The 26158-nt window shown below is 41.5% G+C and overlaps 1 protein-coding gene across 5 annotated transcripts in view; it reads right to left on the bottom strand.

The window, feature by feature from the left end:
- nalcn (sodium leak channel, non-selective) overlaps window positions 1-26158 on the bottom strand; it is a 284414-nt gene that overhangs the window by 76166 nt on the left and 182090 nt on the right. For all 5 annotated transcript variants that reach the window (XM_043691273.1, XM_043691274.1, XM_043691275.1 and 2 more), the window contains 8 exons: window positions 22157-22293; window positions 19057-19195; window positions 11024-11097; window positions 8691-8792; window positions 6214-6283; window positions 2759-2850; window positions 2530-2652; window positions 952-1008 (listed from right to left, as the gene is read on the bottom strand). In XM_043691273.1, the coding sequence (XP_043547208.1) occupies window positions 952-1008; window positions 2530-2652; window positions 2759-2850; window positions 6214-6283; window positions 8691-8792; window positions 11024-11097; window positions 19057-19195; window positions 22157-22293 (794 nt within the window). The remainder of the gene's footprint in view (window positions 1-951; window positions 1009-2529; window positions 2653-2758; window positions 2851-6213; window positions 6284-8690; window positions 8793-11023; window positions 11098-19056; window positions 19196-22156; window positions 22294-26158) is intronic.

Raw genomic sequence — 26158 nt, 5'->3', positions numbered from 1 at the left:
GACTCACTGCTGCAACATTTGAGGATATATTTTCTTTAACCATTTCAGTGTAACAGCACACACTCTGACTTTCTTGGGATAGGGATTAGGTCGTGTAGAGCCAGTGTTGTACTTTTGCTGTGCTGGGAATTTTGCGGAGTTGTGGAAATAATCCTATTCCCAGATATGGAGGAGAAAGTGAGGACTGCAGATGCTGGAGATCAGAGTCGAGAGTGTCATGCTGAAAAAGCACAGAAGGTCAGGCAGCATTCGAGAAGCAGGAGAATCGACATTTCGGGCATAAGCCCTTCATCAGGAATGAAGGGCTGTGCTTTTCCAACACTACACTCCCCATTCCCAGACATGGTGTGGGAATGTGGTTTTGGAGAACGGACATTCCTCATCTCCAAGCTTAGCCCAGTGTGAAGGCCTCCTGAAAATTTCCAGTTGACTTTCATAGATTCTGATTTAGGTTTCACACCATCTCATTACATAATACATTATTGAGAGACATTGGCATGGTAGTAAATACAGTGGACCTGTCATGCAGAGGGCCAAGTCAACATTCTGGAGGTATGGGTTTAACTCCCACCATGACAACTACTGGAATTTAAATTTCATTTAAAAACCTAGAATATAAAGCTGGCCTCAGTAACGGTGACCATGGCAATTACCAACGATTATTGTGAAAACTTATCTGGTTCACTAACATCCTTAAGGTGGGGAAATCTGCTGTCCTCACCTGATCTGGCCTACATGTGATGCCAGACTCAAAGTAAGATGTTCGACTCTTGACGCCTCCTTAAATGGCCTAGAAAACCACTCAGTTCAAGGATCAATTAGAGATGGGCACCAAACCTGGCCTTCCCAGCAGTGCCCATCCCTAAAGAAAATTATTATCACAGTTTGACATGATTTACATGCAACCACTGCTCACATTAAATAAGAAGGTGAACAGAAGATGAAACTTACTACAATTGATGATACTTGGTATTTTTTACTGCTCCTGTAATTGGATCAGTCTTGGATCTGTAAGATGAGAACCGTGTTGTAACATGTGAGATCGATGATCTGATTTTAAACTTCTCACCTTTATTTTCAAATCCCTCCAAAGCTTCACCTTCCTTTAACTTCATAATATCACCCACTTCTACAACCCTCCAAACTCTCCTTGTCCTTTTTAACTGACTAAGCTCCTTTGAAACATTTTAGGAGACTGTGAGATGTCAAAGGCACTCTCAAAAACAAATTCCCTTCTAACATACAAGAGACAGAACAATAAGCCTTAAAGCCAGCAGCAGAAACAAACAAGTCTGTCCCCTTCGTTTAAGTCCGAGCTGTTTTACCCACTGACAGTACTTTGTAATCTGCTTGAAAGTTTCTGGTCAATTTTTCAGCCACTTGTGGATAGCCTTTTTATTATTAAGCTTAAGAGGGTTCAGAAGAGATTTACCAGGATGTTGCCAGGTATGGAAGGTTTGAGTTATAGAAAGGCTGGATATGGTGGGATTGTTTTTCACTGGAGTGTAGGAGGTTGAGATGTGATCTTATACAGGTTTATAAAATCATAAGTGGTATAGTAGGGTTAATGATAGGATTGTTGTTTATTTCCCTCTATTGTTCGGGATTTAAAAACGAGGGAAATTTTTAAGGTGAGAGGAAAAAGATTTAAAAAAGACATGAGGGGCAAATTTTTTACATAGAGGGTGGGCAAGGGTGGGTTCATGTGTGGAATGCACTTCCTGAGGAAATGGTGGATGGGCATAGTTACAATGTTTAAAAGGCACTTAAGTAAGGACATGAATAGGAAAGGTTTGGAGGGATACGGGCCAAGAGCAGGCAGATGGGACTAGTTTAGTTTGGGATTATGTTCAGCATGGACTGGTTGGACCGAAGAGTCTGTTTCATGCAGTATGACTATAATAGCCCCATAAAATTACGAGACAAAATAATACTTCAGTCCAGAAATTGCTGGGTATATTGCTGTGAACTCCAAGGAATTGGCTTTCTTTCCTGCACTCTTTAGACCATTTTCCTTTGCCCTGTAACTTATTAGGAGGGAAACAGTGCAGGGAGGGAAATGGGGCTTTGGTGAATGATGGTCTATCTCTTTAACCAACTGGGATTAAAGGAATTAGAAAGGAACAGAAGAAGGTCATGCAGTGATATTGGGTGAATTAGAGTAAATGAGGGGTGGACAGAGATGGAAAAGCAGAAAAGAAAGAGGGAACTTCTGTAGAGAGGGGGAGAAATAAGTACTCATCCTAACTTTGTGGAGTGTTTACTGTGTAATTCATGTACAAATACAGAAATTTCCTGGAGCTCATGGGAGAGGATGAGAATGAGCCACTGTTTTGTGTGCGGCTGACAGTGTGTAGAAATCGTTCAGCAACTTGTAATGATTCCCATTCAGCATATCTTTTCGTGGTGCAAGTTGCTGGCTTTGTTTATGTATTAAGCACCACTGAACTTACCAATTTCTGAAGCAGATTCTGGATTCAGGAACCTAAGTGGAGTAGAAAATGTTTTCATCTGTAGAGAGAGACTTACGCATTGAATCGAGCCCTCACGACCAGGCGGCAGAACGTTCTAAATTTGTGCTCGCGGCCAACTATAAAGAGAGGCTTGTCAAAATAAGGATGATTTTCACGTAACTCCTCTTCTTGAACCTTGCTGAAGAGAGAAGTGGGATGGGAAATTTTTAAATTAAGATGTTGTAAAAATGCTTCTCAAAAGATAAAACAGAATTGAAAATGTTTGGGGACAGCAGCAAAGTTACCGTTTCATTTCAGCTTGTTCCTTTTTTTCCTGAATCATCTTTATTTCACTGTCTTCCCTTTGAGCATTTCGATAGCGTACTGTGCTGGAATGCTAGATAAGGTTAAACAAAAATTTTTTTTTGTGTGTATTGGGAGAAACATATTAACAATGGTCCACCACATAAGAAACCAGGTTTCTGAGAGTAACTGGAAACAGAATTTACATTGTGGATATTAACTTACAATTGTAGATCCACAGGCATAGGGCCTAAAATTAATTAGCAAGAGACTTGGACTAATAACCTGTACAAAAATTTCACCATTGCAAAAAGTGACTTTAAATTCACAGATGATACAAAAATTTTACACAGAGATATAAACAGACTAAACGAATGGCAAAGGCATGGCAGATGAAATACAATTGGGGAAATGTGAGATTATGTACTTTGGCAGGATGTGTAGAGAAGCTGAATATTACTTAAATGGAGAAAGACTGCAGAAAGCTGTAACACAGAACGATCTGGGAGACTTCATGTAGAAATCACGAAATGCTGGTGTATAAGTTCAGCAAGTAATTAGGAAGGCCAAAGATATGTTGGCTTTTATTTCAAAGGAAATAGAATATAAAAATGGGGAGAGCTTGCTAAAACTACATAGGTCACAAGTAAGACCACACCGAGAATACTGTGAGTAGTTTTTCTACCCTTATCTAAGAAAAAATATACTGGCAAGAGAGACAGTCCACAGAAGGTTCACTAGCTTGATCACTGATTTACAGCAATTTTCTTATGAGGCAAGGTTGAGTTATTTGGTCCTGTACTTATTGGAGTTTGGAAGAATGACAGGTGAAGTTACAGAAACATGTAAGACTCTTAGAGGCTTGATAGGGTGGATGCCGAGAAATAGTTTCCTGTCAGACAGTCTAGAACTAGAGGACAAAATCTCAGAGGAAGACGTCTTCCAGATAGGACAGAGATGAGGAGGCATTTATTCTCTTGGAGGGTAGCTAATCAGTGGAATTCTCGATCAAAGTGGAGTAGTGAAGCTGGGTCTTTTTTATATTCACTCATGGGATGTGGGAACTGTTGACTGGGGCAGTATTTATTGTCCGTTCTTAGTTGCCCTTGAAGTGGTGGTGGTCTGCCTTCTTGAACCGCTGCAGTTGTGCTGTAGGTAGACCCACAATGCCCTTAGGGAGGGAATTCCAAGAGATTGACCTAGTGACACTGAAAGAAAGGCAATACACTTTCAAGCCAAGATTGTGAATAGCTTGGAAAGGAACTTATAGCCGGTAGCTACTGCTCTTGTCCTTCTAGATGGTAGTGGTTGTGCTTTTGGAAAATGCTGTCCAAAGATCTTTAGTGAATTTGGTGAATTATATTTAAGGCTGAGATAAATAGATTTTCAACTATTAGGGAATCAAGGATGACTGGGAACATGTAGGAAAGTGGAGTTGGGGATTAACATATCAACATGATTGCTTTGAAAGGTGGAGCAGATTTGATGGGCCAGATGACCTGTTTGCTCCTATATTTTATGGGCTAATGAAGACTTCATTCCGCAGTGACATGATTGTCTCTGAACTGCTCTCTGAGAAGACCTAGCAAGCCACTCACTTCTATTCAAGAAGATGGCTCACCACAACCAGCTCAAGGGTAATCAGGGAAGAGCAGTGATACCCACAACTAAATACAGGAGATATTGATCTAATATAATGGGCCAGATTTTGCTGGGATCTTAAGTGGGATCTTACAGAGTCTGTCTTTTGATAAAGGTACAGAAAATGGTGGAAAACCCTCAGCAGCTCATGCAATATTGAACTGAAGAAATGTCATATCTGACTCTTTTATAAGAATATAAGGAATTGGACCATCTGGCCTCTGAAGGCTGGCCAACTGATCAAGAAGATCACAGTTGATCTGTCCCAGGCCTCAGTTCTTTGGGCAGGCCAGCTTCACATAGCTACCAACTCCTCTTTAAGTACTTTCAGTGATCTAGCCTCCAAAATTCTCTGCAGCAGAGAATTCCAGACATTCACTACCCTCTGGAAGGAGAGATTCCTTCACAGCTCAGCTTTAAATGAGCAACCCTTATTCTGTAACTAAGTCATCTAGCTTGAGATTTCCCCCATGAGTGGAAACATCTTCTCAACATCTACTTTGGCAAACCCCCTCAGAGTTACGTCAGTTTCAATAAGATCTCCCTCATTTTTAAAACTGGAATGAATAAAAGGCTGAACTGTTTAACTATTCTTGATTAGTCAACACCTTCATCCCAGGATTCAGCCTACCAAAACTGCAACAAGACTTCCCTATTTTTAAACAACCTCTGAGCAATGAAGGCCAAAATTCCATTTGCCTTCTTAATGAGTTACTCTATCTGCATGCCTACCTTTTGTGTTTCATGCGTAAGAGTGACCAGCTACCTCTGCACTACGCTCCTTTATTCTATCTCCCCATTTAAATAATAACCTCTATTTGATTCTTCCTACCAAAGTGTATGACCTCACACACTTTCCTACAATAAATTCCACCTCTCCATTGATGTTGCCTGAATGTTCCTTGATCTTCAAATTTTCCTTAGCTTGAATATCTAGCTTCTGCAGTACCTGAGTTAACTCTTAATCTGCCTTTGCAGTTTTAGGGTTTTAAACGTTTATAGCACAGCAAAATGCAAAAAGCATGAGTCAATATTGCAACATTGAGGGGAATTGTGCAGACAGGGGAAGCAAGTGTGAATCTCCTCAACCAGATTGTTGAATTGTGAAATTAACTCGACAAGGTCTGAGACAAAAGTGTCAATGAGATTGGCTTAATTCAATGCCATACCAGGTACAAGAAGAAATAAAAATAGGGAAAAAAGATTGGAGCAAATGGAAAATAGAGAAAGGGAACACAGAAAAGAAAAATACAATTTTAAAGATTTGTTTTACATTTTTAAAGTCTTCAACAATGATTAAAAGCTGAAAAATGATATTCCACACTTGTAACAGAAATTTTTCAGGGCCAGTAAGGTTATTCGCATGTAATCAATATATATCACTTTGTTTAAAAGGATGTTTAAACTAAATAGATAAGGGTCAACTCTGTCTGGCGAATTCAGTCCATTTCTACAACATCAGTATGGGAACTCTGTGCAGTTCAATACATTGCACTGGTGAGGCAGACAACAAGATAGCATTTTGGTGAAGATAGTGGTGGATCAGCACATTTTGGATGTGAACTTTTGGATTTCTGTGTGCAACGATGCCTCTGTCCTTGTCTGAAGCACTTGTTACCATTAATATACAATGGGACTCATTACCCTCAGTGTTATTTGACAGTAAAGTCTGGCTCATTCAATATCTTGTTATTGATACACTCAATATTTATTTTCTTGTCTTGGACTCAAGCCATAGCTTTGGTAGTCATGGAAACATGCTAGCAGCAGGAGAGGTTAAGTGCCAGCAACACGCCAAGGTTATTTTCTCACTCACATCTTGTGTCAGTGTTTCCAATGATTTCCCTCTGCTGATTCTCTGACTGCTTGAACCGTGTCGGAGGGACCTGAAATGAGAGGAACGATAATCAAAGCACTGTATTCAAATGATCAGCTTCCTTCACCCAGAATTAAGGTGAGCGATTAAATCATGAAAATGAGAAAAAAATGCAAAGATATTTGCAGATCCCTGATGTTACAACAGCTCGTGCATGTTAAATTTCTGACAGCAATTTGTGAAGGAGATCAAAAGTCAGTCGTTGCTAAGTTTCAGATTTATTGACAAAGTGAAACGTTACAAATGTATAACACCCAACTTGACAGCCCTCCATCAATAGGTGCCTCTTTATACACGCATATGTTAAGATCCAATGAATGAGGTGTCATCCCCACCTATTATATACTTAACCTTAAATCATACAATTAACAATGGGGGACATTTAGTAATTATGGAGGGCATGTGTTTTTACACAGAAACCACATTTAAAAAGAAGGCAATTTTAACATAAGTGCCGATCTCAATAAAGATTGAGATATGTGAAATGGTACAATCCAAAATTAATCTGAAATGTGTCAATGTCACCAGCAGTATCCATTTGTTACATATTAAATTGTTTGCTATCGTTCCTGTTTTCATGGTTCTAAATAGATAATGCCCAGAAAGTGGAGGTAGATTTTGGTTGTGTTTGCTGATTGACATTTTGCATGCACGTTACATGGAACTTACAGATCAGTGGCCCAGCAGTAATTTTGCTGGACTATGAATCCAGAGACCCAGGGTTCAAATCCCTTCAGGGTAGATGGTAGAATCTCAATTCAATAAACACCTGAAACTGAACATCATCATCGAATGATGAGCTTGTTGATAGGCAGAAAACCCCATCTGGTTCAATAATGTCCTTCAGGAAAGGGAACTGGTCTGGCCAACATGTAATTCTGTATCCATAGCGATGTGGTTGACTTTAAACTACTCTCTAGGTGATGTGACAAGTCATTCACACAGCGTGGAAACAGACCCTTCAGTCCAACTCGTCTGTACTGACCAGACATCCCAATTTGATGTGCTCCCATTTGCCAGCACTTGGTCTACATCCCTCTAAACCCTTCCTATTCATGTACCCAACCAGATGCCTTTTAAATGCTGTAATTGTACCAGCCTCTACCACTACCTCTGGCAGCTCATTCCATACATGCACCATCCTCTGCCTGAAAATGTTGCCACTTAGGTCCCTTTTAAATCTTTCCCTTCTCATCTTAACCTATGCCCTCTAGCTTTGGACCTCCCCTACCCTGGGGAAAAGACCTTGTATATTTACCCCATCCATTCCCTTCATGATTTTATAAACCTCTATAGTGTTACTCCTCAGCCTCTGAAGCTCCAGGGAAAAATGCCCAGCTTATCCAGCCTCTCTCTATAACTCCCTATCCCTCCAGTCCCAGCAACATCCTTGTAAATCCTTTACTTACCCTCCTAGTTTTAACAATATCCTTCCTATAAAAGGGTGACCAGAATTGTACGTAGTTTTCTGAAAGTGACCTCACTTCTCATCATCTACAAAGCACGGGGCAGGAGTATGATAGAATACTCCTCACTTGCCTGGGTGGATGTAGCTGCAACAGTACTCAAGAAGCTTAGCACCATCCAGCCCACTTCATTGGCACCAATCCACTCCCTTCACCTCCAATGCTCAGTAGCAGCAGTGTGTACTACCTGCAAGATCCACAGCAGAATTTCACAAATGCTCCCATGTAGAAAGACAGGCAGCAGATAAATGGGTACAAATCCACCTGCAATTTCCCCTCCAAGCTTTTCACTATTCCCACTTGGAAATACGTTGCCATCTCTTCAGTGTCACTAGATCAAAGTCCTGAAACCTCCTCCCTAACAGCATTATGTGTCTCCCTATGACACATGGACACCAGCAATTCAAGAAGGCAGCTCACTACCACCTTCTTAAGGACAATGAGATGTAGACAATAAATGCTGGTCCAGACAGTGACACTTGTGTCCGATGAATAACTAATAATAATAAGTATAACCCATCTATGCTGGTGTTTCTGCTCCACATAAACCTCTTTCCACCTGTTTTTAATTCATCCTATTAATTATCCTTTTATCCCTTTCTCCCTCATGCTGTTACCTAGCTTCCCTTTCAATGCAGGTGCGCAATTTGCCTCAATCACTCAATGTGTGGTAGTAAGTTCCGCATTCTCACCTCTGTCTGACAAAAGAAGATTCTCCTGGTTTGCCTGCTGAATTTATTTGTGATTCAAGCAGATGCCTACAAGTTACATTGATCCACCATACAATCCACAGAGGCTTTAGTGATTTCAACTGATAAGCACGGTATCTATGATGAATTTGCCATCTCTGACATCCAAACAACTACAGGTCAATCAAAATCTCCCTGAAGTTTTACTGAACTTACTTCTCACACATTTTAACTTCAGCTTTCAGGACATCCATGCTGTTACCTGCGTTCCTGACGGATATGATGCTGGACGCTTAGAATGGAGCGCTCTTTTGCAGGCTGTCCTTCAAAGGATCCACTCAACATTCGCTGCCGAGTACAGGCCCTGTGGAAACCAAAGGAAATGGACACAAATATATTCTCAATGAGATCTCAATTGCATTCTCTTGCTAACACTGGATCAGAATAATCCATTTTGGATTCTGATTTGGGTGCAACTTGCATTGGTTTTATCAATTATGATTTTTCCATATAATCTAGTGCTCATACTCATTTACACATCATCAAAATCACATTCTTCCATGTCCCCAGTATAACTGCATTTTAAAATTTGATCATTTTTCCTTCAAGAAATTTTGCTTCAGAAAATATTCCTTGCTAGGTTTAAGACTTGTAACTTGGCAAAGTTTGACGAATACAGCAGCAAATCCTGAGATCACAAAAACGAAGGATTTAAATCTCAGCATCAGTCCAGCATCCGAGAATAATCCAATTTTAAACTGCTGAAAGTGACTTTGAGAAGATGTACAGAATAGTTTCTTAGTTAGGGGTACAGTAGTCAGCTTCTTGACAACTTCAAAAGAAAATTTCATTTGAAACCTGTCAGTGAATATTACTGAACTGCAGAGATCTGGTGCCATTGTTTGGAACTTACTTGATGACCCATAATTGATAGAAACTCTCAGTAATTAACTCACCCTGGGGGTATGATCAGCGTTGTTTGTAAGGCCCGTTTGGGGTGACCTTATAGAAGTCTATAAAATCATGAGGGGCATGGATAGGATAAAGCGATTAAGTCTTTTCCCTGGGGTTGGGGGAGTCCAGAACTAGCAGGCATAGGTTTAGGGTGAGAGGGGCAAGATATAAAAGAGACCTAAGGGGCAACTTTTTCATGCAGAGGGTGCTGCGTGAATGGAATTAGCTGCCAGAGGAAGTGGTGGAGGCTGGTACAATTACAACATTTAAAAGGCATCTGGATGGGTATATGAATAGGAAGGATTTGAAGGGATATGGGCCGGGTGCTGGCAAACGGGACTAGATTGCGTTGGGATATCTGGTTGGCATGGACGAGTTGGACCGCAGGGTCTGTTTCCATGCTATACATCTCAAATACTCTATGACTCTAAAAGATCAAGCTGAATAGAAATTGTGCTTAAATTTTAGTGACTTGTTTTGCATTGATATCAAGGGAAAATCACTGAATAAAACAGCACATTGGAGTGGAAAGTATCATACTAACTACTAGAATTTTATTGGACATGAGTTTCTGTGCAACATTCCTGATGAAGGCCGTATGCCCAAAACATTGATTCTCCTGCTTCTCGGATGCTGCCTGACCTGCTGTGCTTTTCCAGCAACACACTTTTTGACTCTGACTCTCCAGCATCTAGAGTCCTCACCATCTCCATGAGTTTCTGTACAGGAGTACTATCGTATTTCCCAAAATACGATTTTCACACTGATGTTAAAATATTAATCCCTAGTAAACAGCTCAAATGAAACTTAATCTGGTTAGAGTGAAACCTGAACAGTTTTATTACTGTGTATGCAAGTGATGACTATGCTTTGTTTTCACTGATTTGATGAAACACTTATTCAGTAACTGTAGTCATTTTATACTTCATGTTCCCGGTTTACCTCCAACATAATACGCCTTATAATGGAATCATTCCTAGTTTCTGTTAATAAGGGGCAGCTTTGAATGAATTATGCTCATGTAGGTTTTCCACACCTGACAGTGACATCATTCTGCTTCTCTCATTCTGCTTGTTAGATGGTGGCCTGACTTTTGACCATAACTGGTTAACAACTGGTAAACATCCTGTGCAATAGTTAATGCACTAAGAAAACTTGTTCTTTTTTCTGAGATGAGCTTGCTTGCAGACTTATTCACAGACCCAGTTTTGCAATGAAAGAGGAAGATTGCGTGCAAATAAAGTTCAAAGCGATGGAAGCAACCAATACTGACAATCCTCTTGTGGAACAGGTGAAGAAAATGTTTAACATTATATAATTGCAAGTTGCTTTTACTGACCAAGAATCTACACAATTAGGTACTGTTAAAGGAAAATTGGTGCTTACAATTTTAATTACTGCATAAACTGCTCTCTTGAAAAGCATTTTGAGTGTTTCAAGATATTATGATGCTGTGAAGCTGGAATGTTGACATGATCCAAAGGTGTTTTCCCCAGTGTAAATATTTAAACAGCCACAGCATCAAATGGTCACATCAAAAAGTGCAACACTGAGGTAAGTAAACATTTATCATTCTTAATAATACATAGAGATAATACAAACACGCTCTAATTAGATTATTTCCAGCAGAATAAATCTTACCTGAGGATTTTATTTACAGCATTTTCCTTTTCAAGAAGATTCCGGGCACAGATACTGGAAACGGATCTTCGCAACTGTGAATAAACGTGAATACGAGAGGGAAATTAAACTGGAATTTCCGAAAAATCCAGGAGAGAGTTCATGTGGTTTAATCTTGCTGCAATTGATGAGAACGCCACAAAGACATCGGCTTATTACAATAAACAACCATTTACCTAAACCTGGGTAGAACCTTCTTTTATTGAGACTTCCTGTGGAGGAGGCTCTGAAAGTCGGATGTACTTCCATTTTGGGGGAAAGGTGGGTTGATTCGCACAATTATAGACTTTTCAGCCCATGCACGCTACCCTCCACTCCATGTTTCATACCTCTTTGAGTGCGCATTTGCATTGTTAGGTTATCATTGCAGAGGATTATCTGTCAGACACAGGTTTGGCCGCTGGACAATTCTATCAGACGCATCATGTACAATCAATGTCTATCACTTCACTGCAGCTGCCAATGTAGCACTATGAGTACCACAGAGCTACTGGCTCTCACATCTTTCAGTTTTCACACTAATAACATAAAAGCAGCTACAACACTCAACAGCTCACACACCATTACCTCACTGAGCTTTCTACACAACTAGGAGAGATACTTGAGCCTTTCACCAAAGGCTTGTCTTGGGGGGATAACGGCATAACAATAAAAGGATGGCTGTGGGATGAACACCTCAAGTATCTCAGGTAGACAAATCACAGAATGGTTTATTGATCTTTATCAGCTATTGCTCTTTGACAACACTGAACCATCGTACATTCAGGACATTTAACATGTAACTGCCCCACACCACATTCTTCCCTGTAGTAAGGCACATGAACAGTAACAGCTCTAACTAGCTATCTCTATCTGTGTCTATCAAGATGAAGGGCTTTTGCCCGAAACATCAATTTTCCTGCTGCCTGAACTGCTGTGCTTTTTCAGCACCACTCTAATCTAGACTCTGTGTCTATCAATACAGGCGCAATGCTATGTGCCCTTGGGAATGTCTCTTAATGCATCTCTCCTTCTGTGGGAGAACGTGCACAATAAGTGTGCCCAGAGAGAGATGGGGCAATGTCTGACATACGGCTCCTCACTTCCTTCAAGGATCAAGCTGCTGAGCTGGTAGGAGAGCAAGGCAATTGTGCCTGTGATGAGGGGAGATCAAATATCTCCAGCCGTCCAATGAGAAGGCCTCCAACCTGGAACTCTGCACATCAATCACCAGCATCTAAGTGAAGCGTTGGGTAAAGGTGGTGGCTCACAACTCTAACACATTTCTCTGTTGTTTTATGCAGCGCCCAGATTTCAACCCAAGCCCAAGATGAAAATAAAAGCCTTCAGGCCTGTCTCTCCCAACCTCTGGGTGTACTCTTCTGAGGAGCAACAGTCGTGAGGTGAAGAAGATGCACTATTAAGGTCTTCCACCCCACCCTCCATTAGGTCAGAGACATTCACCTCAGGGGGTCATGAAGCTAGAGTGGGCTTGGGATCCCATACAGTATGAACACCAGCACAGGGCTAGAAGAGGAAAGAACAGCTAAGGTATCTGACACTCAGAGGGCTGGAAAGGATTCTGGGTCATCCAAGATGGAGGACGGAAAAAATGTCTGACTGTAACAGCTACTCCGACTTTGAGGTATTTTAGGTGTTGGAGGTGATTTCCTTGAATTCCAGGAGCAGCAATTACTGCTTCATATGTTGTTGCATTGTTTTGTCAAAACTTTGTCAAAACAACAGCACTTTTAAAAGGGAGAAAAACAGGCAAAGGAAGCAAATGGTGAGGTCAGTGCAGGAGAGGGGGAGAGAGAGAGAAAGAAACTGACACCACAGTGTACCTCCACAGTTATTGCCTTTGCTGTTTGAATTCATGTATCGGGGATGCGTCGGGGAAAATTAACAAACAGTGAAATTCACAACTGATCTTGGAGGAACTGTTTGGGCGAAGTCAGAGCACAGAATCAGATAAATGAAAAGTTTTAAGTGTGGCCTACAGAAAGTCTGCAGTAGTGAGTAAAGTGGGTTCCTTCTTGATAATATGATTTTTGAGATATGTCACTTGATTAAACTTAAAATATAAGCTATAAGTATTAATTTAACCTGGACCAGTGTTATGTACAGGAATAAGATGGGGTTATTTTCTGGGTCTGTAGATTGTGTAGGAACAAAAATGGCCTTTAGTAGAGTGATATGCGCTTCTTGTCAGATGTGGGAGTTTAAGAAAAGTTTACGGGTCACTGTGGATTATATCTGCCATAAATGCTGTTGGTTGCGAATCCTATCAGATCAAATGGATCGGTTGGAGAGGTGATTAGGGGCAATGAGGAATTTGCAACATAAACGGTATGTGATGGATGGCAGTTATAGGAAGGGGGGAAAGTCACAGGTACAGTCACATAGAGGGGTTAACTCCAGGAAAGGTAAGAGAGGTAGGCAGTTAGTGCAGGAGTCTTCTGTGGCTATCCCCATTTCAAACAAGTATGCTGTTTTGGAAAATGTAGAGGGTGATTGATTCACAGGGCAACGTAGCACGAACAGCCAAGTTCCTGGTATTGAGACTGGCTGTAATGCATTGAGGGGTTCCAAGAGATCGATTGTGTTAGGGGACTCTCTAGAGAGAAATGTGTTAGTGTTGTAAGCTACCACCTTTACCCAACGCTTCACTTGGATGCTGGTGCTTGATGTGCAGAGTTCCAGGTTGGAGGCCTTCTCATTGGACGGCTGGAGATATTTGATCTCCCCTCATCACAGACAGACGTTTCTGTGGCCAGCAGCGAAAAATCAGAATGTTATGTTGCTTCCCTGGTGCCAGGATCAAGGATGTCTCAGAGAGAGTGCAGAATGTTCTCAAGGGGGAGAGGGACAAGCAAGAAGTCATTGTCCACATTGGAACCAAAGACATAGGAAGGGAAAAGGTTGAGATTCTGAAGGGAAATTACAGAGAGTTAGGCAGGAGTTTAAAAAGGAGGTCCTCCAGAGTAGTAATATCTGGATTACTCCCGGTGCAACGAGCTAGTGAGGGCAGGAATAGAAGAATAGAGCAAATGAATGCATGGCTGAGGAGCAGGTGTATGGGAGAAGGATTCACATTTTTGGATCATTGAAACCTGTTTTGGGGTAGAAGTGACCTGTACAAGAAGGACAGATTGCACCTAAATTGGAAGGGGACTAATATACTGACAGGGAGATTTGCTAGAGCTGCTCAGGAGGATTTAAACTAGTGAGGTGGAGGGTCAGACCCAGGGAGATAATGAGGAAAGAGATCAGTCTGAGACTGGTACAGTTGAGAACAGAAGCGAGTCAAACAGTCAGGGCAGGCAGGGACAAGGTAGGACTAATAAATTAAACTGCATTTATTTCAATGCAAGGGGCCAAACAGGGAAGGCAGATGAACTCAGGGCATGGTTAGGAACATGGGACTGGGATATCATAGCAATTACAGAAACATGGCTCAGGGATGGGCAGGACTGGCAGCTTAATGTTCCAGGATACAAATGCTACAGGAAGGATAGAAAGGGAGGCAAGAGAGGAGGAGGAGTGGCATTTTTGATAAGGGATAGCATTACAGCTGTGCTGAGGGAGGATATTCCCAGAAATACATCCAGGGAAGTTATTTGGGTGGAACTGAGAAATAAGAAAGGGATGATCACCTCATTGGGATTGTATTATAGACCCTCTCAGGGAAATTGAGAAACAAATTTGTAAGGAGATCTTGTAAGAATAATATGTAAGAATTTGTAAGAAGAATTTGTAAGAATAATAGGATGGTTATGGTGGGGGATTTTAACTTTCCAAACATTGACTGGACTGCCATAGTGTTAAGGGTTTAATTGGAGAGGAATGCGTTAAGTGTGTACAAGAAAATCTTCTGATTCTGTGGATGTACCTACTAGAGAAGGTGCAAATCTTGACCTATTCTTGGGAAATAAGGCAGGGCAGGTGACTGAGGTGTCAGTGGGGGAGCACTTTGGGGCCAGCGACCATAATTTTGTTAGATTTAAAATAGTGATGGAAAAGGATAGACCAGATCTAAAAGTTGAAGTTCTAAATCGGAGAAAGGCCAATTTTGACAGCATTAGGCAAGAACTTTCAAAAGCTGATTGGGGGCAGATGTTCGCAGGTAAAGGGACGGCTGGAAAATGGGAAGGCTTCAGAAATGAGATAACAAGAATCCAGAGAAAGTATATTCCTGTTAGGTTGAAAGGAAAGGCTGGAAGGTTTTGGGAATGCTGGATGACTAAAGAAATTGAGGGTTTGGTTAAGAAAAAGAAGGAAGCATATGTCAAGTATAGACAGGCTGGATCGAGTGAATCCTTAGAAGAGTATAAAGGAAGTAGGAGTATACTTAAGAGGGAAATCAGGAGGAGAAAAAGGGGACATGAGAAAGCTTTGGCAAATAGAATTAAGGAGAATCCAGAGGGTTTTTACAAATATATTAAGGATAAAAGGGTAACTAAGGAGAGATTCGGGTCCCTCAAAGAATAGCAAGGCGGCCTTTGTGTGGAGCCGCAGAAAATGGGGAAGATACTGAACGAGTATTTTGCATCAGTAATAATTGTGGAAAAGGATATACATATAGATTGTAGGGATATAGATGGTGACATCTTGCAAAATGCCCATATTACAGAGGAGGAAGTGCTGGATGTCTTGAAAAGCATAAAGGTGGATAAATCCTCAGAGCCTGATCAGGTGTACCCGAGAACTCTGTGGGAAGCTAGAGAAGTGATTGCTGGGCCTTTTGATGAGATATTTGTATCATTGATTGTCACAGGTGAGGTGCTGGAAGACTGGACTTTGGCTAACGTGGTGCAACTGTTTAAGAAGGGTGGGAAGGACAAGTCAGGAAACTATAGACCACTGAGCCTGACGTCGGTGGTGCACATGTTGTTAGAGGGAATCCCGAGGGACTGGATGTACATGTATTTGGAAAGGCAAGGACTGATTAGGGATAGTTAACATGGCTTTGTGCATGGGAAATCATGTCTCTTTTGAAGAAGTAACGAAGAGGATTGATGAGGGCAGAGCAGTAGATGTGATCTATATGGACTTCAGTAAGGTGCTCAACAAGGTTCCCCATGGGAGACTGGTTAGCAAGGTTAGATCTCACAGAATATAGGGAGAACTAGCAATTTGGATACAGAACTGATTCAAGGGTAGGATACAGAGGGTGGTGGTGGAGGTTTTTTTTTCAGACTGGAGGCCTATGACCAGTGGAGTGCCACAAGGATCGGTGCTGGGCCCTCTACTTTTTGATATTTATATAAATGATTTGGATGTGAGCATAAGAGGTGCAGTTAGTAAGTTTGCAGATGACACCAAAATTGGAGATGCAGTGGACAGCGAAGAGGGTTACCTCGGATTACAACATTTGAGTTATAGGGAGAGGCTGAACAGGCTGGGGCTGTTTTCCCTGGAGTGTTGGATGCTGAGGGGTGACCTTATAGACGTTTACAAAATTATGAGGGGCATGGATAGGATAAATAGATAAAGTCTTTTCCCTGGGTTGGGGGACTCCAGAACTAGACGGCATAGGTTTAGGATGAGAGGGGAAAGATATAAAAGGGACCTAAGGGGCAACTTTTTCATGCAGAGGGTGGTATGTGTATGGAATGAGCTGCCAGAGGAAGTGGTGGAGGCTGGTACAATTGCAACATTTAAGAGGCATTTGGATGGGTATATGAATAGGAAGGGTTTGGAGGGATATTTGCTGGGTGCTGGCAGGTGGGACTAGATTGGGTTGGGATAACTGGTTGGCATGGATGGGTTGGACTGAAGGGTCTGTTTCTGTGCTGTACATCTCTATGATTCTATGACACTATGACTGCTGGGGAACAGCCCCCTGCGGTGTCCAGAATAATAACAAGTCTTTGGATTCGGCTGTTAATGAGCTGATGGTATTATGGTAATCAGGGGATCAAGTAGCAGATAACAAATGTAATAACAATTGTAACCTGCTGTCAGGAAACTGGTTTCTTGCCTCCTGGACAAGTAATCTTCCCCCCACACCCCCACCACACACAAGCTTCTAAAAGCTCCAGTGGTCCCAGAAGATTCCACCCTGTGTCACAAGTTATTTTTTCCAACACTGCTCTTTGTTTTCATGCTCCTGGCTTCCATTGCTTCTTGTTAACCTTGGCATCATATGCAATGACTCTGGGCTAGACTGTCCTCCAGTGTATTGGTTAGATAAGACTGAGGTGTTCAAAATAATCTGGGCAGAGTATCGAGAGGAAGTCTGTTTCAGTTGACAGAAAAGTTAAGAATCAGTGGGCACTGTTTGGAGATGAATAGCAAAATAAAAACAAAGTTAACATGGGGAAATCTACCTGGACCCAGTGTAAGTTTAGGATCAGGAATATACAGGCTGAGATTGTGTGAGGCAGTTTCAAACATTGGTTAATTTTGTGAAAAGAAGATGTTTACAGGACTACAGTGACAAGGCAAGAGAGTGGAATTAGCTAAACCGATGTCGTAGAGAACTGGTACAGAGACGATGGGCCAAATGGACTGCTCCCTTGCTGTAACCACTCTATATTAAACACATTTTAATACCACATGATCTATGATAATTGAGGCCTTTCTTGGGAGCCCAAGTGCACAGACTGGAGAATAATACCAGGCTGGGAGACAGGGAGGATTGCAGATGCTGGAGCTCAGAGTTGAGAGTGTGTTGCTGGAAAAGCACAGCAGATCAGGCAGCATCCGAGGAGCAGGAAAATTGATGTTTTGGGCCGGAGCCCTTCACCAGGAAAGGGAGGAGGAAGCTGGTACTTCTAGTGCAGGAAGTGCTAAATGGTGAAGGCTGATGTCCTCTGAAGTGCAGTAGTCCATGTTCAAGTAACGCTTTCCAGGCTTGGGTTGATGAGTAATGTTCATGCACAAGTGTCAGCAATGACCATCTCCATCATGGGAGTGTCCAACCATTGTTCCTCGTTATTCAATGGTACTACCATCTCTGAATCATCCACTATCAATATTGCGAGCATTACCATCCATGGTAAACTCAACTGCATTAGTCATAGAAATACTGTGGCTACAAGAGAAGCTCAGAAGCTCAGAAGCCCACAGCCAGTAACTCAACTCCTTATTTCCCAGAGCCTGTCTACCATCGATAATGCACAAGTCAGAAGTGTGATGGAATACTCCCCATTTGCCTGGTTGAATGTAGTTCCGACCACTCTCAAGTAGCTTGTTACCATCCAGAACAGCCCACTTGATAGGCACCACATCCACAAACATTCACTCCCTCCACCACTGATACTCAGCAGCAGCAATGTGTACCATCTACAAGATGAAGAAATTCACAAATGCTTGTTAGACAGCACCTTCTAAATTCATGGCCACTTCCACCTGGAAGGACAAGGACGGCAGATACATGGGAACACTGCGACCTGCAAGTTCCCTGCAAGTGTCACATCGTCCTGACTTGAAACTAGATCGCTGTGCCTTCACTGCCACTGAGTCAAAATGAACCCTGCCACAGCATTGTAGGTGTATCCATGCCAAATGGACAGCAGTGGTTTAAGTAGGCAGCTCACCACCACCTTCTCAAGAGCAATTAGGGTGAGGAAATAGATGCGGGCCCAGCTAGCAAAGGCCACATCCCCCTGAATGAAGAAAGAAAATCCCATGGTCACCATACCAAAGTGGAGAGGCATTTTCTTTCCCAGCTTCTTGGCTACTATGTACCTCCCGAATGACATCACAGAAAACAGATTATCTGCTTACCAGCACTCTACTGCTTCTACTTACTGTGATCCACTCAACTGCTGAATTTCCGACATCTCAAAAAAATACCGTAAATTGCTTTGGGACATTCTGAGGTTGTTAAAATCCTTTCAAACTTATGTAATTTTCAAAAGCATTGAGCAATTTTCTGGAAATCAATGGTTACAACATTGTTCTAAAGGAAAAGGTCAACGCTGGGAATAAAACATGTGCACCTTCTGATTGATTTTTTTCAGAAATCAGAACTGTATTTTATACGAGCATCATTGCTCCGGTTTTACCTTCTGATCTATATACTTGTTATCTTCGATACAAGACCGTTTGGAATGGTCACATGATGATGAAGCTGAAGGCAACCTACGGAGCAAACAACTTGTGTCTTGCTGTTGACGATCAATGAACTGCTTCATAAAACTTTCTCTAAAATATAAGCATTGAGATAGGAAGAGAAATAAAACTCCATTGTCAAGTAACAGATGCCATTAATGATGGGGAGTTACAGATATGCAAATTATTTCCTGTTCCGTCTCATGTATTGTCTTTGTAGAGTCAACAATTCTCACTCACCTCTTTCTCATAAACTCATACAGCGCGGAAACAGACCCTTCGGTCCAACCAATCTATGCCGACCATAATCCCAAACTAAACTAGTCCCACCTGGCTGCGCTTGGCCCATATCCCTCCAAACATTTCTTATTCATATACTGATCTAAATGTCTTTTAAATATTGTGACTGCATTAATCAGTTTCTCTGGAAGTTCATTCTACATGTAAACCACTCTGTGTGTAAAAATATTGCCCCTCATGTCTTCTTTAAATATTTCTCCTTTTGCCTTAAAAATATGTCCCCTCGTCTTGAAATCCCCCACCCTAGGGAAAAGTCACCTGACATTCACCTTATTTATACCCCGCATTATTTTATAAACCTCTCCTCTCAACCTCCTACACACCAGCAAAAAAAGTTCCAGCCTATCCTGCCTCTCTTTATATTTCAAACCCAGCAGCATCTTGGTAAATCTTTTCTAAAGCCTCTAGGGTTTAATAATATTCTTTCTATGTTAGGAGGACCAGAACTGGACATGGTACTCCAGAAGAGGTCTCAATAATGTCCTGAAGATCTCAACTTAACCTCCCAGCTCCTACATTCAAAGGCCTGAGCAATGAAGGCAAGCATGCTGAAAGAGTTATGTATCGTTGATATTTTCTACATCAGACAGCTGTACACATTTGATATCAAGCATATTCAGCACACACATTCACTGATATTTGGATATTAAGGAATGAAAGGTTATGGAAATTGTATTGAGGCAGAAGAATAGCCATGATCTTTTTGAATAACAGAGAGGACTCTGTTACTCCTGCTCTGATCACGTGCATTTTTAAAATTCAAATAGTGTAGACTCAGAAACAGAACGGTATTTTAACTGGGTACATGCTAGGCTATCAATTTGGTAGAAGTGTAAAATATTTGTTAAATGATGAGAGATCTGGATGTCCTTGATCATCAGTCACTGAAAGCTAGCATACAGGTGAAGAGAGCAATTCAGACAGCAAACAAGAGGATTTGAATTCAGGAACAAACAACTTCTGCAGCATGGTGGCTCAGTGGTCAGCACTGCTGCCTCATAGTGCCAGGAACCTGGTTCGATTCCACCTTCGGACGACTGTCTGTGTGGAGTTTGCACATTCTCCCCAAGCCTGCATGGGTTTCCTCTGGGTGCTCGGTTTTCCTCACATAGTCCAGAAATGTGCAGGTTAGGTGGATTGATCATGCTAAATTGTCCAGCGATGTGCAGGCTAGGTGGGTTAGCCATGGGAAATGCAGGGTTACAGGGAAAGGGTCTGTCTTGATGGAATGCTCTCCAGAAGGGTCAGCGTGGACTTGCTGGGCTGAATGGCCTACTTCTACTCTGTAGGGATTCAGTGATTCTAATTGTGTAGAACATAGTGGGACTGCTCCTCGGAGAATTGTGTGCAGTTTTAGACCCATTGCCTAAGGAAAGATATAATTGTCATCCAAAATGTGCCCAGAATTATTCCTGGGGGTGGGACTGTTGTATGAGGAAATCTTGAGCAGACTTGGCCTGTGTATACTGAGTGTTTAGAAGAGTGACAAGCGATCTTATAGAAACTTACAAAATTCTTTAAGGGATTGATAGAGTCGATGCAGAAAGCAAATTTCTTTTGGTTGTGGAGTCCACAACCGGGGGTCACAAGCTCAGAATAATAGGCAAGATATTTAGGACTGAGATGAGGAAGAACTTCTTTATTCTGAGAGCAGGAAATCTTCGAAATTCTCCAACCCAGACGGCTGTGGAAGCTCAGTCATTAAACAAGTTCAAGACGGAGACCAATAAACTTATGGTTACTAATGATATCAAGGCGAGTGGGGATAATGTAAAAATATGGCATTGAGGTGGATGGTCAGCCATGATCTGGAATGGGAGAGCAGACATGAGGGGCTGAATAGTCAACTCTTGGTCCTGTGTTCCTGTGTCCCAATTTTGAACTATATTGATTTAAATTTAAACTAATATTGAAACACATTTTCACTGACCTTAGAAACAGAAGGGCTTTTTAATCTGTTTGAAAATATTAGAATGAGTGGAAGCCTGATAAAGACTTTACTCTGATGAAGGCTTTTGATGGGGGTACATTTATAGAAGCAGTATCCATTGGTCGACCAATGAGAATAAGCATCATAAATATAAAATACTCTCATTAAAAAAGATGTTGACAAAGTCTTTCATCTTTCCCTCATCAGGACAAACACAAGAATTTCAAATATCAAACTATTACCATAATTTCTACTAAAGAAGAGGGAGCTGATTGGTTGGCAAGGGGATTCTGACTGGATGTGACATTGATAAGGGGAAAGCAATGGATAACTATAAGTTCCCCAAGTTCCTGGATAATTCTAAAGAGATGCCAGACTTGAAGATATTCTTTTTGTTTGTAAAGAATGGATCCTTATATATTAGTGTATATCGATTCTAGTGAGCGTAAATGAGCCATTCTATGAGACAAAAAGCTTTTACAATGTGACTCACTTTTCAGAAATATTCAAATTGTGCAGTACAGATAAATACAAGATCGTCACTAATCAATCCACCATGGAATTCAGGATAAGCATTTATACAAAATATGTGGTAGAAACAGTTTCTTTTTATTTACACTATCAAAACCTTTCAGAATTGCGAACAACCCTGCACCATTTCAAAGGCTTTTATATCCCCATTGAAGAGTGAAGCACAGAATTGGGCTGGTTTTATAACAGGTGCCTGATTTACAATGTCAGACTTATTACTAGGTATCAAAAGTCAAAATCTACTCTGGCTTGGATTCAGGGCAAACATTTCCTAAACTATTATCAACACTTACCTTATTCTGGGAACTGAAAAATCTGACGGCAATTTTGATATCTTCACCATCTGTGGTCTGTTTGGGAACTTTTCAAAGATCCGTAAACGAAGTGGAAGCTTTTCTTTGGTGTCAGCATTGGCTTCACTCTGTTTAAGCTGAAATTAAAATATGACATTATAGATATTATGATCAATGCAATATCCTTATTTTTACAAATAATCTCAGAACGTAAACATCACTGTTGCCCATTCTTCAGTGACCTTGGAATAATGTTGGCTAGCTGCCCTCTTGAAAGCCTGCTCTTCATATAGAGTCATGGAGTCCTATCACATGGAGACAGGCCATTTGGTCCAAACTGGGTCCATGCCAATCAAAATGTCCGTCCACGCTAAACCCCATTTCTCTGCACTTGGTCCATATTCTTCTAATCCTTTCCTATCCATATACTTGTCCAAATGCCTTTTAAATGTTGTTAATGTACCTACCTCAACCACTTCTGCTGGCAACTCATTCCGTATGCGTACAACCCTCTGTGCAAAAACGTTGTCTCTTGGGTTCTTTCCCCTCTAACCTTAAACTGATGCCCATTAGTCCTCAATTCCTCAATCCTTGGAAAAAGACTCAGTTCATTCACCCTATCCATGCCTCTTTTGATCTTATACACTTCTATAAGATCTCCCCTTAGTCTCCTGCGCTCTAAAGAAAGAAGTCTAACTTGTCCAACCTCTCCCAATAACTCAGACCCTTGAGTCCTGGCAACATCCTTGTAAATTTCTTCTGCACTCTTTCCAGTTTAATACCATCTTTCCAGTAGCAAAGTGACCAAAACTGAACACAATAATCCAAGTGTGGCCTCACCAACGTCCTGTACGACTGAAACATTACTTACAAAGTTCTATACTCAATGCCCTGACTGATGAAGGCCAGTGTGCCAAAAGCTTTCTTCACTGCCCTGTCTACATGCGATTCTGCTTTCGGAGAACCATGTACCTGAACTCCACTACACTCCTTAAGGCCCTACCATTCACCATGAAACCTTTGCTTTGATTTGACTTTCCCAAATACAAGACCTCACACTTACCCATATTAAACTCCATTTGCCATTTCTCGGCCCACTTCCCCAACTGAAGTGTTGGGGGGTTTGTGGGCTACCATGATGCCAAGAGGTATGAGTAGTCTGGCAGTCATTTCTGAGATGTCCTTGATTTCAGGGAGAGTGGCCAGGGTTTCTGGACGTGTTTTGTTTGCTTGTTTGGATTGGTTGCTGAGAAATGTGTTCATTGGTTACCCATTCTTTTTGAATATGCTGCAAAGGTTTTTTTCCTTTGCTCTATATAGTTCCTTTGTGCTGCAGTGTGTGTTGGCTCATTGGCTCATTCTGATGCAGCTTCATTTGTGGGTGTTGGGATGATTGCTTCTGTAGTTCAATATTTGGTCTGTATGTGTTGTTTTCCTGTAGACACTGGTTTGAAGTTCACAATTAGCTGTTCACTCTACTGTGACATCTAGGAATTCAGTTTGTTGTTATTTTCCTCCTCTTTAGTGAATTTTATGTCAGTAAGGATATTATTGATGATCTTGAAGATTTCCTCTAATTTGTTTCATTTAGTGATGACAAAGATGTCATCCATGTAGCAGACCCAAAGTTTGGGTTGGATGGTTGGCAGAGCTGTTTGTTTGAGTCTTTGCATTACTGCCTCTGCTAAATTCATGGAAGAGGAGGTAAAGAAACAACAAACGGCCATCCCTTGACATCACGAACCCAAGGAAACCTGAACACATAAATAGAAAGCAGGGCATAACACCAGTGCTTCACCACAGGCTCATTGATGATGTTACTTAGTATGGTGATGAAACGTCACCTTCCAGCTCAGCAAGCAAACTTACAGCCAGAAGCTTAATCTGAGTTAGAAATCTTCTGAAAACTCACTAACCTTCATGCATTTTAATACGTCCAACACCTCCTCTACTGTGATATCCCCAAGATATCCCAAGTCTTCATGTTTTTCTCCATGGTAAACACAGAGGAGAAATATTTATTGAGGACCCCACCCATGTCCTGCAGTTCCACACATACATATCCACTTTGGTCCTTGAGAGGTCCTATTCTCTCTATAATTATTCTTTTTCCTTTATCCTACTGAAACAATCTCTTTGGATCCACCCTAATCTTCTCAGCCAAGGGTATCTCGTTCCCCCTTTTCACCCTCCTGATTTCCTTCTTTAGTAAACTCCTGTATCCCCTAGATACCTCCAGGGATTCCCTTGATCCCAGTTACCCATACTTGAGCCATGCTTCCTTCTTTTTTCTAATCAAAGCCTCAATATTGCTTGTCATCCAGGGTTCCTGCAAACATTGCCCTCACCCTCACATGAAAGATAAACCCTGAACTCTAGTTATCTCACTTCTAATGGCCTCTCACTTGCCAGAGGTTCTTTTACCTGCAAACAAACTATGAAAATTCACTTTGCCCCAATTTAGAACTTGAACCTATGGACCAGTATTGTCCCTCTCCATATCTATTTTAAAATTAATAGAACTATGATCACTGGTCCTAAAGTGCTTCCCCATTGTCACCTCTCCTGCCCTATTTTCGAACAGAAGGTCGAGTTTTTAGATTAGATTCCTTACAGTGTGGAAACAGGCCATTTGGCTCAACAAGTCCACACCGACCCTCCAAAGAGTACCCACCCAGACCCATTCCCCTACTCTATATTTACCTCTGACTAATGCACCTAACATTATGGGCAATTTAGCATGTCCAATTCACCTGACCTACACATCTTTGGATTGTGTGGGGAAACTGGAGCACCTGGAGGAAACCCACGCAGACACGGGGAGAATGAGCAAACTCCACACAGACAGTCATGCGAGGCGGGAATCGAACTTGAGTCACTGGTCCTGTGAGGCAGCAGTCCAACCACTGAGCCACCATGCTGCCCCTTCCCGCGTAGGAACCTCTGTATACTGCTTGAGGAAACTTTCCTGAATGCACTTAACATGTTCCACCCCTTATGGTACATGTATTTCCCCAATGCTGTTTCACATTTTGACTCAGTCAATGAGATGATCATTCTTCAGTTGTTATTGGGTGTTCTGCATCTTTTCAGGGTATTGTTATTAAAGATTATTCATTAGTATAGAGTCATAGAGTCATACAGCATGGAAGCAGATCCTTCGGTCCAACCAGTCCATGTCGAACTATATCCCAAACTAAACTGGTCTCACCTGCTTGAGTTTGGCCCATATTCCTCCAAACCCTTCTTATTCATGAACTTATCCAAATGTCTTTCAAACATTGTAACTGTATCTGCATTCACCACTTCCTCAAAAGTTCATTCCACACGTGAGCCATTCCCTGTGTAAAAAAGCTGCCTTTCATTTTCTTTTTAAAATCTTTCTCTTCCCACCATAAAAAATTGTTCCATTGTCTTGAAATCTGCACATGGGGAAAGGAAACTTGCCATTCATCTTATCTACACCCGTCATGATTTTATAAAGTTCTATAAGGTCACTCCTCAATCTCATACTCTCCAGTGAAAAAGGTCCCAGCCTATCCAGCCCTCCTTATAACTCAATGCTCCATTCCTAGCAACATCTCGGTAAATCTCTTCTGAACCCTCTCCAGCTTAATAATATCCTTACTATCACAGGGCAATCAGAACTGCACACAGTACTCTGGAAGAGGCCTCACCAATGTCCTGTACAACTTCAACATGATGTCCCAACTCCTATACTCAAAGATCTGAGCAATGAAGGCAAGCATGCTGAATGCCTTCTTAACCACCCCGTCTAAACATCAAAGATTTGTGTACCTGAACCCTTAGGTCTCTTTGTTCAACAACACTACCCAAGGCCTTACATTTAATTGTATAAGTCCTGCCCTTGTTTGTTTTATCAAAATGCAGTACCTCACATTTCTCCAAATTAAACTCCATTTGCCACTCCTCAGCCCATTGACTCAAGTGATCAAGATCTCTTGTAATCTCAGTGCTTAAAATTGCTCTGATGGTTGGACC

This window comes from Chiloscyllium plagiosum, chromosome 6 (assembly GCF_004010195.1).
Source record: "Chiloscyllium plagiosum isolate BGI_BamShark_2017 chromosome 6, ASM401019v2, whole genome shotgun sequence".
NCBI classification, from domain to species: Eukaryota; Metazoa; Chordata; class Chondrichthyes; order Orectolobiformes; family Hemiscylliidae; genus Chiloscyllium; species Chiloscyllium plagiosum.
Note: the sequence above shows the minus strand (reverse complement) of the source record. Positions and strands in the feature narration are given on the sequence as shown.